The sequence below is a fragment of the Callithrix jacchus genome, chromosome 3, assembly GCF_049354715.1.
Source record: "Callithrix jacchus isolate 240 chromosome 3, calJac240_pri, whole genome shotgun sequence".
NCBI classification, from domain to species: Eukaryota; Metazoa; Chordata; class Mammalia; order Primates; family Cebidae; genus Callithrix; species Callithrix jacchus.
This window is the reverse complement of record NC_133504.1, coordinates 6,046,809-6,059,045: the sequence shown is the minus strand read 5'-3', so window position 1 is coordinate 6,059,045 and position 12,237 is coordinate 6,046,809. Positions and strand designations below refer to the sequence as shown.

Genomic DNA, 12,237 nt, shown 5'->3' with positions numbered 1-12,237 from the left:
CTACTTGGGAGGCTGAGGCAGGAGAATTGCTTGAACCTAGGAGGCAGAACTTACAGTGAGCTGGATAACAGAGAGAGACTTGGTCTCAAAAATAAAAATTAATTGAATTACATTTTAGAATAATCCTTGTGGGTGTGGAGAAACTGACTCTTGGTAGGCACACAGTCTAACTGATGTGAGCCCAAGCGACTGCCCTCCTAGAGAATGCCCAGGGCCTTCCAATGGCCAGTGTAATAGGCAGTCAGCATGTCTTAGAGGAAACGAGGTGTGCTGGGTAAGCAGATCAGACAGCCATGAGAGCTCTGTGGCTGGGAGAACTTTTTAAGTGGCCTCAATTCCTCTTTTTGGAAATACTCTTTATGTTTTACAGTAATTTCAGATGTATGGAAAAGTTGCAAAGATACTACAGAGTGTTGCCTCGGTTTCCCCCACTGTTAACATTACATTATATAGTATGTTTGTCACAACTAAGAAACCAACATTGGTTCATGAGAATGATCTAAAACTCTATACTTTATTAGGGTTTTACGATTTTTTTCACTGTTGTCCTTTTTCTGTGCCAAGATCCCATACAAGTTACCGCACGAAGGAGTCGTCCTGTCTCCTCAGCATCTTCTGGTCTGTGACAGTTTCTCAAACTTGGTTTTTCATAACCTTGACAGTTTTGAGGAATACTAGCCGTATGTCCTATAGAACGTTCCCCCAATCAACATTCATCTGTTTTACTCATGATTAGACCGGGTTCTGAGTTTTGGGGGAAGAATACCAAAGAATACCACATCCTATCAACAGGACTTTTCACCAGGATGTTAACTGTCACCTGGCCACGGCAGCATCTGACAGGCTTCTCCACTTAAAGTCGCTTATTTTTTCCCCTCCCCATGCTCTGCTTTTTGGAAGCAAGTCATTATGTGTAGCCCACATTCAAGAAGGCGCTGGAGGAGGAATCCATCTTCACCAGGGAATATCTACATGAAGTATCTGAAATTCTTTGGTAAAGAAGCACTGTCTTCTGTCCCCATTTATTTATTTATTCATTCAGTTGTTGTACCGGTACAGGCTCATGGACACCTATTTTACTGAGTTATAATCCAACGGTATACGAGTTTGTTCCAGTTTCGGCCACTGGGAGCTCTTTCAGGTTGGCTCCGACATGTCCCATCCTTTTGCCTTGTGTGCATTTCCTGACTCGTTCTGGAACACAACGCGCTCTGGCTCATCTTGTATTTTCCCTGCCCCGGCCCTAGAATCAGCAAGTTCTGCAAGGAGCCCCGGTTTCTTTTACTAGGGAATGGCATTAGAAACCCAGATCTGGTGCTAGGTGGGTTCATTGCTACGGGGTGTCACTGCTTTAGGCCCTCTACATTTGCCAACCCCCGTATACACACACACCTATAATTACTTCTGCTTTTATACATCTTAATGTATATTGAGCTAACTATGAATTCTTACTGATATTGTGGACAAATCCATTACCACGTGGCTCATTTTAGTCTTTCTACTTCCCTCTTCAACAGTAAGAAACCTGGCTCCCCCCATCTATCAGTTTAATATCAAGGACTAACTTTCTACTTTTTTCTCTACTTCATGTAATTCTATAAATTTATCATCTGTAATTTCCAGATGTCATTGAGAGGAATATAGGAGCAGGAGGAGAAATAACAAAAATATGAAATACTTTTCAATTTCCCCAGGTTCTTAGTACATAGTGAAGAGGTGGACATTTAAAGATGGTGACCATTGAGACCCCTGGAACCCTTCTGATTATGTGCGCTCAGGAAATTAAACATCATCAAAAGAGGATAACTATACTTTCTCTTTACTTTTTGCCACAATATCCTGTTGCAGCAGTTGTTTAGAATAACCATACAATTTATCACCTTCCCCAAAATATTTGAGTTATCAGGGCTGGAGGAATTTACGTTAAAGAGGAATTAGTCCTTTAATTTAAGTTAAAGGATTTCTTTTTGAGAAATCCTTCCGTTTTTACAACCATTAGGGTAAGAGATTTCTTGACAGTGGCCAAAGAAGGCCAGAATTATATCTGATTAATTCGAGTCATTTTAAATCTGTGGATTTAAAAAAAAAAAACTTTAAAAATCTGTTGAAATTCCAGATCTGGCTAAAACCTTCAGTCTTTGAAAAGTTTTCATATTTGGAATATTTTCACCTTCAGTATATGAAGGACAGAACTATTACTGCCATAATATAATTATTAATAAAAATATTGTTACTTCTAGGCTGGGCGCGGTGGCTCATGCCTGTAATCCCAGCACTTTGGGAGGCCAAGGCGGGTGGATCACGAGGTCAAGAGATCGAGACCATCCTGGTCAACATGGTGAAACCCCGTCTTTACTAAAGATACAAAAAATCATCTGGGCACGGTGGCGCGTGCCTGTAGTCCCAGCTACTCGGGAGGCTGAGGCAGGAGAATTGCCTGAACCCAGGAGGCGGAGGTTGCGGTGAGCCGAGATCGCGCCATTGCACTCCAGCCTGGGTAATGAGAGCGAAACTCCGTCTCAAAAAAAAAAAAAATATTGTTACTTCTAAGGCTCACTGGATTCTGGTCAATACTGATATATCATGGGTACCTGGATGGTAATAAACAAGACATCATATTCAGAAATGCTTGATCCATGTTACTTCAATGCTTTGGTGTTATGATATTCACAAGAGATTTAAGAAATACATGTGAAATCAGGCCAGCTATTGAGATACTCAGTTTTCAGTATTTTTTGAGATGAGGCCTCACTTTGTCACCCAGGCTGGAGTGCGGTGGCATTGATCTTGGCTCACTGCAACCTCTGTCTCTTGGGTTCAAGTGATTCTCCCACCTCAGCCCCCTAAGTAGCCGGCATTACAGGCACGCACCACACGCCTGGCTAATTTTTGTACTTGTAGTAGAGACAGTTTCGCCTTGTTGGCCAGGCCGATCTCAAAGTCCTGGCCACAAGCGATCTGCCCGCCTCTGCCTCCCAAAGCGTTGGAATTACAGGCGTGAGCCACTGCAGCTGCTGAGATCTTTAGTTTCACTTTATGCTCTTTCACTTGCTTTAGAGCTAAACTTTTCTATGGCGTTACTAACCATACACAATCCAATTACTGTTTATAAGAGAGGCAATGGGAGTTAGTGGGCATTCTCTATTACTCCTGCCTTCAGTGCTGTGCATTCAGGTAATGCTTTCCAGTGTTTTCTTAGTCAACAAGAAACAGGAAAACACAGCAAGCAGGAAATAGATAAAATTAGCTTATTGGTGGCCAGGCATGGTGGCTCATGCTTGTAATCCCAGCACTTTGGGAGGACAAAGCAGGTGGATCGTGAGGGCAGGAGTTCAGGACCAGCCTGGCCAACACATGAAATGCTGTCTTTACTAAAAATAGAAAAATTACCTGGGCGTGGTGGCAGGTGCCTGTAATCCCAGCTGTTTGGGAGGCTGAAGCAGGAGAATCGCTTGAACCCGGGAGGTGGAGGTTGCAGTGAGCCGAGATCGTGCCACTGCACTCCAGCCTGGGCAAAAGAGCCAGACTCTGTCTCCAAAAAAAAAAAAAAAAAAAAAAAAAATTAGCTTATTGGTTCCACCAACTACGTCTAATAATTTTCACCAGGCACAATTTACTTATTCCAGAGTAATTACTTGAACAGGAAGTACTAGGTTTGGTATTGTGGGAGATTCAATTCCAGGAACAAGGCTACCTTAACAGTCATTACTAAATGACAAAATTGTTTTTCTATGGATTTTAATAATGTCCTTTGACGACTTTCTTTTTCGGCCAGGTGTGGTGGCTCATGCTTGTAATCCCCGCACTTTGGAAGACGGAGGCAGGTGGATCACTGGAGGTCAGGCGTTTAAGACCAGCCTGGGCAACATGGTGAAACCCTGACTCTACTAAAAATGCAAAAATTAGCTAGGTGTAGTGGCACACAACTGTAATCCCAGCTACTTGGGTGGCTGAGGCACAAGAATCGCTAGAACCCGGGAGACGGATGTTGCAGTGAGCTGACATCACGCCCCTGCACTCCAATTTGGGTGACAGAGCGAGACTCCGTTTCAGAAAAAAAAAAAAAAAAAAAAAAAAGGCTTTAGTTTGCATTATAGAAACCAATCTTAGTAGCCTGAATTTACCAGAGGTGACCAAAATTCTTTAAAACATATAGGTATAAGAATGTGGGCTCTGGAGTCAAACTGAGTTCAAATTCTAATTTACCTTCTAATAATTACATGACAAGTTAATAGAGCTCCCTAAGCCTCAATTTCCTTTTCTGTAAAATGTAGGTAATACTTATCAGCATTAATCTTGAGGCACAAGTGCTCCATGAATGTCCATTTGTAATATAATAAACTGGAAGAGACGTTAGTGGTTAACACTTTCTCACGTGTCAGCCTCTCCCTATTTCCCAGCACTGTGGTGTGTGAATCCACTGCCCTAGCCTGAACCACACATAGCGCTGTCAATACTGGAAGATATTTCTCACTTCTTAGAAATACTCCTCCCTGCCGGGACTATTTAGCAGACTCTTACCCCTCAAGACTCAGCCCACACCTCTCTCATTTATTTGGTCATTTACACATCATCCGACATTTTTATTTAAACACTCTAAATGGCATCCTCATTCTGGAAACACATCTACCAGCAATTAAAACATGTAAAATCAGCACTGCTTATGAGAACGCCTATTGAATATGCATCTTAGATCATCTTCCTTTTTAGAAAACTTATCCCACGTGCTACACGCCTGGTGAAACTCCAGTTACTTGCCAGTAGGATACTGTCCCCAAATGTACTTAATCATGTTTTTGTGCACTAAGAGCTTTGTTCCGTTTATAGTTTCTAGGCCCATTACTAACCATGAGTCAGATATCCAGCTGAGATGTAACTTTTTTCCTGAAAACAATGTGAGCAATGGAGAAGTTGGCTGTGGTTAAAGGGAGAAACGCTGTCATGGCTCCCGAAGCTTCTTTTCCTTATGGAATTCGCATATGTAACAGGAAGTTAAAAAAACGACCAGACTTAATGCATACTGAACAGAATCTTGTTTCAAAGAAATGAAATATGGAGGCACTTTCACCACAGAAACACCCCAGTACATATGCTCAGTGCAATATTTATGTTCAGAACTCTAAGAACGTGTCTGATACTCTTTCTTAGTTAGGAATTCCTGAAAAGGAACTTCTGTGCAAACCTGGAGCTCAAATACATGGGGTAGGAGGGTGGGGAGGGATAATGAGGGGAGAAAACACCAGATACAGGTGATGGGGGGATGGAGGCAGCAAACCACCTTGCCATGTGTGTACCTATGCAACAATCCTGCATGATCTGCACATGTACCCCAGAACCTAAAGTACAATTAAACAAAAGGCAGTGTGCTTACTGATTTGATAAACGAAAGGGAAACTGGCAATACGGACATGTGCTCACCTCACAAGTCTGACAACAGTATCTCTGCAGTGCCATTCTTTAAACACTATTAAAAGGTATTGTGAATAAATGTTAAAAATACGGAATATAAGAAAGATTCTGTATATTTGAACACACACTTATGTTAAACTATTCGTATGAATAAAAACGCTTAAAACTACCCTTGGGTAACTAAGTGTAATAACAAACTTGCAATTGCAAATTGTATGGCTCTTACTACAAACCCAAAATCAGAAAGACCGTTATCTTTGGAGGACAAGCTTGAGCTTGTCTTCTAACATCATTCATCATCATGATGTTACAAACGCACCAACAGGAGGGAATCACTAAAAATGCAGGGAAAAGAAACACTCGGCGGAGTTGTGGTCTCCAGGCAGATCCTCCTGGAGAGGCTTAGGGCGAGCCCAGGGAGCAGCTCTGGCGTCCGCGGCTGCCGTCGGAAGTCAGGTCACGCACGCACGCACGCCCGACGGCGCCAGCCCCGCGGGTCTCAATGGCACGCGGCCGGGTCCGCTCTCGCGGAGGAGCGCCCGGCATGCACCGGCGTGACGGCCCCAGCGTCAGCGGCCTCTCCCTGAGGGCCCCTCCACACGGGTCCCTGGGCGGGCCGGGCTCGGCCGCTGTCGCTCGGGCCCGTCGCCCCTGCCTCCACTTCCCGGGTTGGGAGGAGGGTGACGGCGCGCGAGGTAAAGGAACTTGCGTTCCCCGGCGCCGGGAGCTGCCTGTGGCTCCCGTTTCCTGGTTACGTGCGCGCAGGCAGAGCCAAAACCTGCGGCCGAAACTCCCGCTTCTCCAGAAGGATTAAAGGGCGGGCCCGTTACCGGGAGACGTGTCAAACTCAGCACGCCTCATGGCGGCCGCGGAACCCCACCCACCCCGACTCCAGTGCCCCTCCGCCCACTGACTTGCCCTGCGCACGCGCGCTGAAGCTACGTGGGGCGGCCGCGGGCCCGGCGCCTCCACAGCTGGCCAATCGGTGGATGGCCTCGCGTGCCCGCCCCTTTTCCCCGCCCCCGGCGCCGGGCTCCACGTGCCAGTGTTTGTGTACGTGCTGCCGTTCCAGGGCTGGACCAGGTCCAGGTTGTTGTGGATTAGCTGTTCAAGGGCTGGGTCGCAAGTCCCAGTGGTATTTAAATTCTTCCGTGCTAGGGCGGGACCGCGTACTCTTACCTGCCGGGGTGCGGCGAGTGTCCCGCCGCTCTGCGCTCCTAAGGATTTTTGTCATCTCCCGTAGGCGGGAAATGCAGTTCCACGATTGCAACCCAGAGGTAAGACTTGGGCTCACAGAGCTCGAGCTTTTGTCCTGCAGGCTCAAGCTTCAAGACGCCTCTTCTCGGGAACGCGGGGACTGGCCACTGGTCGCTGTCTGGTCACGCCTCGACAGAGCTGGTTTTGAAGTCGGGGGTATTTTCCAGCCGGAGGGGCGCGGGACTGGACAAAAGTGAGAGGGGTGCTGGATCTGTTCTCTTCCCGCAGGTGGATGGTCTTAAGTATTTGCTAGAGAAAGGGGCCTCGGTCAACGCACCCCCGGATCCCTGCAAGCAGTCGCCTGTCCACTTAGCCGCAGGAGGCGGCCTTGCTTGCTTTCTTCTCTGGCAGCTGCAAACGGGCGCTGACCTCAACCAGCAGGTAACTAGGTAACTGATTGTTGCTGTGTACAGCTCTCCCCTCCCTCCCAGATCCACACAAACATTTCTCAGACACCAAGAACACCTGTTTGTTTCAGCTGTTATAAACGTGTCTATAGCAGTGATGTCCAATAGAAATAGAATGCAAGACATAAATGTAATTTTTTTTTTTTTTTTAAAGAGATGGGGTTTCTCCATGATGGACAGGCTGATCTTGAATTCCCAACCTCAGGTGATCCACCCATCTCGGCCTTCCAAAGTGCTGGGATTACAGGCGTAAACCACCACACCCGGCCTCTAATTTTTTTTTTTTTTTTTTTGAGACCTAGGCTTGCTCTGTCGCCAGGCTGGAGTGCAGTGGCGCGATCTCAGTTCGCTGCAGCCTCAGCCTCGCAAATAGCTGGGACTACAGGTATGCGCCACCATGTCCCACGCCCGGCTGATTTTTTTTTTTTTTTGTATTTTAGTGGAGACAGGGTTTCACCATGTTGGCCAGTATGGTCTGATCTCGCGATCTCAGTTCGCTGCAGCCTCAGCCTCGCAAATAGCTGGGACTACAGGTATGCGCCACCATGTCCCACGCCCGGCTGATTTTTTTTTTTTTTGTATTTTAGTGGAGACAGGGTTTCACCATGTTGGCCAGTATGGTCTGATCTCCTGACCGCCTGATCCGCCCGCCTTGGCCTCCCAAAGGGCTGGGATTACAGGCGTGAGCCACCGTTCCTGGCCGACAGATATAATTTAAAATTTTTTTTTTTTTTCCCAGCTTTGATGTGAGGACATGAGAAATTTCAAATTTTTAAGTAGCCACATTAAAAATGTGAAATGAAACATGAAATTTTAGTAATGTAATCCGATTGGTCCAAAATATTACCAATTCACAGCTGTGTGCATTGGCTCATGCCTGTAATCCCAGCATTTTGGGAGGAGAAGGCAGGAGGATCACCTGAAGTCAGGAGTTCAAGACCAGCCTGGCCAAGATGGAGAAACCTGTCTCTACTAAAAATAGAAAAAAATTAGCCAGGCATGGTGGCAGGTACCTGTAATCCCAGCTACTGGGGAGGGTGAGGCAGGAGAAGTGCTTGCACCTGGTAGGCAGAGTTTGCAGTGAGCAGAGATCACACCACTGGATGCAGTTTGGGTGACAGAGTGAGACTGTCTCAATAAAAACAGAAAAATCAAAATATTATCAGTTCAATATGTAATCAACATAAAGCGATTTCTGATTAGATTCTTTTAGGTTTTCTTTTATTCTGTGTCTTCACATTTTGCTGTGATAGCCTATCACAAATCAGACTAGCCACATTTCAAATACTATAGCTTTAAGTGGCTGTTGACTGTCTTATTGAACAGCATAGATCTACAGTTTATTTCAAAAGAAGTAATTGCTATATTCCCAAGTCTCCCTGCAGCAATTTAAATACTTGTGAGATATGTCCACAACCATTCTAATTTCCTAAAGAACCTTCTTACTGCAGTTTGCATCTTCCATTAAATATTTAAGCATGGGAATTTTAAATTGTAAACTTTTCTGGGACAGCTGTTTTCATTTGCTTACATTTTAATGTATGTGGATATGGCTACAGGTTTTTATTTATTTGTTTGTTTATTGAGATGGAGTTTGGCTCTTGTCGCCCAGGCTGGAGTGCAATGGTGTGATCTCGGCTCACTGCAACCTCTGCCTCCCGGGTTTGAGTGATTCTCCTGCCTTAGCCTCCCTAGCAGCTGGAATCACAGGTGCACACCACTACACCCAGCTAATTTTTGTATTTTTAGTAGGTATGTGCTTTCACCATGTTGGCCAGGGTGGTCTCAAACTCTTAACCTTAGGTGATCTACCCGCTTCCTGAAGTGCTGGGATTACAGGCATGAGCCACGGCACCAGGCCACACATATTTTTATTAATGAAAACTGTATGAAAAAGTAAACTAAACTTATCAAAAAGTAAAAAGCTTTTACAGCTTACAAAAAAAAAAAAAAGAGCTTGAATTAAAATTTCAGTCCATACAATGCAATTCTAAGTAGCTTTCTTAAATAACTAATATTAGATGCTATTCACCAACTTCCTTAAGAAAATATTTTTGGGAGACTCTAAAATGCACTGTCTTACCTTAAGGATGTTTTAGGAGAAGCTCCACTACACAAGGCAGCAAAGGTTGGAAGCCTGGAGTGCCTCAGCCTGCTGGTAGCCAGTGATGCCCGGATTGAGTGAGTATGACGTCAGTGGCTTCACATTCTATGTTTTCTTGGATTAAATAATCAGACTCCTGAAACATAGTTACATGTGCTTTCAAAAATAATGCTTGCCTAATTGGCAATTTAGTGTTGTCATTTAAATGTTAACTTAGGCTGTTGGTGCTGTCTAATACTACTCATTTGTATGAACCCAAAATTCCTTTGTAAGATATTAAAAAAACACTTCAGAAGTTCAATTTTTCATTTAAATCAATTTTTATCATATTTTCAGTTTATGTAATAAGAATGGGCAAACAGCTGAAGACCTCGCTTGGTCGTGTGGATTTCCAGAATGTGCCAAGTTTCTTACAACAATTAAACGTGCGCAGACAAGAAAAGCAAGTCAACACTGTGATAGAGATGACTGTGTTCCTGTTTTCAGACAGAAACGAAGTTTTGGAAGTGCAGAAAATATCAGTGGGAAAAGGAAGTGTTGGTAAGTAACTCCGAGCTGCCGCTTTTCTCCTCCCTCTGTGATCGCTTGCGTGCACAGCATTTATTATTCTATTAACATTGTAATCCTGGTTATACTTACTAGAGTCTAGAGACCAAAAATGCGCCCGCATGGTAAAGTTTGGGGATAAAATTCTCTTTTTTTTTTGAGACGGAGTTTCGCTCTTGTTACCGAGGCTAGAGTGCAATGGCGCGACCTCGGCTCACTGCAATCTCCGCCTCCTGGGTTCAGGCAATTCTCCTGCCTCAGCCTCCTGAGTAGCTGGGATTACAGGCACGCCCCACCATGCCCAGCTAATTTTTTGTATATTTAGTAGAGACGGGGTTTCACCATGTTGACCAGGATGGTCTCGATCTCTTGACCTCGTGATCCACCCGCCTTGGCCTCCCAAAGTGCTGGGATTACAGGCGTAAGCCACCGCGCCCAGCCTATGATAAATCTCTTTTTTAAAAAAGTTTTTAATGTTAGTATGTTTTTTAAAAACAGATGTCACGTGGGTTATGAAGAAGTCTGAAGAAACGCCTTCATTTCATGCAGACCTATAAGCTGCAGCTTTTGGCTTACCATGTGTGTCTAAACTCCTTCTGAGAAGGAGGAAATCCTTTCTTCCAAGTGAAGATCCGTTTAAGAACACATGTATTTACATGCCTATAATATGCTGGATTGTATGCCTTGTCTTTTAAGTTATTAAAGGGATGTCTGAAAAATACATTCTCCGTGTAGTATTTACAACCTTCGAAAAAGGTCATAGTTTAAACCGTCAAACTAGAACCAGGATTTAATGTGAAATTAAACTGATTCTTATTCACAAATTTCTAATACCACTCTACTGCAGTCTTCGATCTAATATGTTTTAAATCATCTTTGGTCGCTGAGGAAGACATAAGTTATAGTATGCATCCTTGTTCCAAAAGTCTGGGCCCTTCCATCCACACCAGCCCTGGATAGGGGAGAAGGGAAAGGAAAGCCTTTTATAAAGTTGCAAGATGAGGTCATGGAAATTATGACATCACACTCTGTCAGCAGGACCTTGGAGGAAGCCTCTGAATGCCTTTACCATTGAAGGATTTGAATTCCTACTAGGCATAGAAAAGTAACTTATCTGGGTCCCTTTGCGGTAGATTTTTGAACTTTTAAATCTATATTATTTTAATTCTAAATAATTCATCATAAAAGTCATTTAAAAAGAAAAACTTACTTATAGTAACTGTTACTCCAGATACCACACTTTACTGATGTGAGAGGTATAGTTTTACCACTTGCAACTGACAGCATGTGACAGGTGAACTGCCAGTCTGATTCTCTTCACAGTCCATTAAGGAGTGCAACAGCATTCAGTGGCATCTTAGGACTGAAACATGGTAGTGAGAACCTCAGCTTGCCCATGCCTGGCACTCTGTGCCCTTTCATTTTCAAATCCCAAGTACTACTCAATTGTACTTTCTATGCTTCACGTCAGTATTCATCCTTTTCGCCAGCAGAAAAATTACTTTCAAACAAAATGTCATTTAGAGTATGAAAAGTTCTCAGATTTCTTCTAGGGCCACTGAGTTATTAAAGAAGAAAACTTGAAGAAAAAATCAGTAACTGGTCTGTATTATATGATTCTCAAATGAAATGCTTCAAGAAATCCCTGCGAGGAGGCTAGCTGAGGATTCTGAAAATACCACCCAGTGAGTGACAAGCAGTGGCCTGACTCCTTCCTAAATAAGATACACGTTGTTAAAAAAAAAAAAAAAAGAAAAGATAAAAGTAAAAAAATCCTCCCCCAGTCCTACCTCCCACTCTCCCTAGGTAACCAATACTCTATTTATCATCTCTTTCAGCAAAACTTTGTCTATGAATTTAATGTCCTAAAATCTGTTTTCTTAACAGACAAATACCAAAAAGACTCATACTATCTCTGTTTCAACTTTTTTTTTTTTTGAGATGGAGTCTTGCTCTGTCGCCCAGGCTGGAGTGCAGTGGTGTGATCTCGGCTCACTGCAACATCTGCCCCCGAGATTCAAGTGATTCTTCTGCCTCACCTTCCCAAGTAGCTGGGACTACCAGTGCACACTATCATGCTCGGCTAATATTTGTACTTTTACTAGAGACAGGGTTTCACCATGTTGGCCAGGATGGTCTCAATCTCCGGACCACATGATCCACCCACCTCAGCCTCCCAAAGTGCTGGGATTACAGGCGTGAGCCACCACGCCCAGCCTTTAACCATTTTTTGATCCTTTTACACCTAAAGGCCTTGTCCAGGTAGCCAGATCTAAACTTTTTAAAGGAGAAATGGGTAGAGAGGGTGTCAGAATGGGATTGTACAGGGTGACAGTGCTTGGCACATGCTTCTTTCCTGTGAAATGACCAGCCTGGGAATTTCAAACAGGAAAGCGCCACAGGAGGGTAAAGAGGTCAGGCAGAGATGGACTCTCCTCTCGCCTGCTGGGGTCTTGGAGTCAAGTGAATCAGTAGTTCTAATGGCAGGACGTTGGCTTCATAGTTTCTTGTGTA

General features: G+C 44.2%; 3 protein-coding genes across 16 annotated transcripts in view; 1 reads left to right on the top strand and 2 right to left on the bottom strand.

Moving 5' to 3' along the window:
• Positions 1-6,800, bottom strand: part of LRP2BP (LRP2 binding protein) — a 39,513-nt gene extending 32,713 nt beyond the window's left edge. Inside the window, exon 1 of one of the 3 annotated variants that reach the window (XM_078366149.1) lies at positions 6,589-6,800. The gene's annotated coding sequence lies outside the window, so the exon portion shown is untranslated. Of the gene's footprint in view, positions 1-3,390; positions 3,550-6,588 lie in introns of those variants that run through there. The other 2 variants (XM_078366156.1, XM_035292520.3) reach the window with 2 other exon arrangements.
• UFSP2 (UFM1 specific peptidase 2) overlaps positions 5,015-12,237 on the bottom strand; it is a 29,971-nt gene continuing 22,748 nt past the window's right edge. For 6 of the 11 annotated variants that reach the window (XR_013532760.1, XR_013532762.1, XM_078366147.1 and 3 more), the window contains one exon: positions 9,479-10,675. Coding sequence is in view for 4 of the 11 variants with exons in the window: in XM_078366147.1 (XP_078222273.1) it covers positions 10,589-10,675 (87 nt within the window). In the remaining 7 variants the exon portion in view is untranslated. Of the gene's footprint in view, positions 6,850-9,156; positions 9,314-9,478; positions 10,676-12,237 lie in introns of those variants that run through there. The other 5 variants (XR_013532759.1, XR_013532761.1, XR_013532757.1 and 2 more) reach the window with 1 other exon arrangement.
• ANKRD37 (ankyrin repeat domain 37) lies at positions 6,577-10,442 on the top strand. 2 transcript variants are annotated; one of them, XM_008992384.5, is made up of 5 exons: positions 6,577-6,686; positions 6,895-7,047; positions 9,163-9,254; positions 9,514-9,717; positions 10,222-10,442. In XM_008992384.5, coding segments are annotated over exons 1-5 (477 nt in total). In that variant the 5' UTR covers positions 6,577-6,659; the 3' UTR covers positions 10,223-10,442. The 2 variants fall into 2 exon arrangements, with proteins under 2 accessions (XP_008990632.5, XP_002745219.6); XM_002745173.7 differs by lacking the exon at positions 10,222-10,442 and having other exon boundaries at positions 9,514-9,721.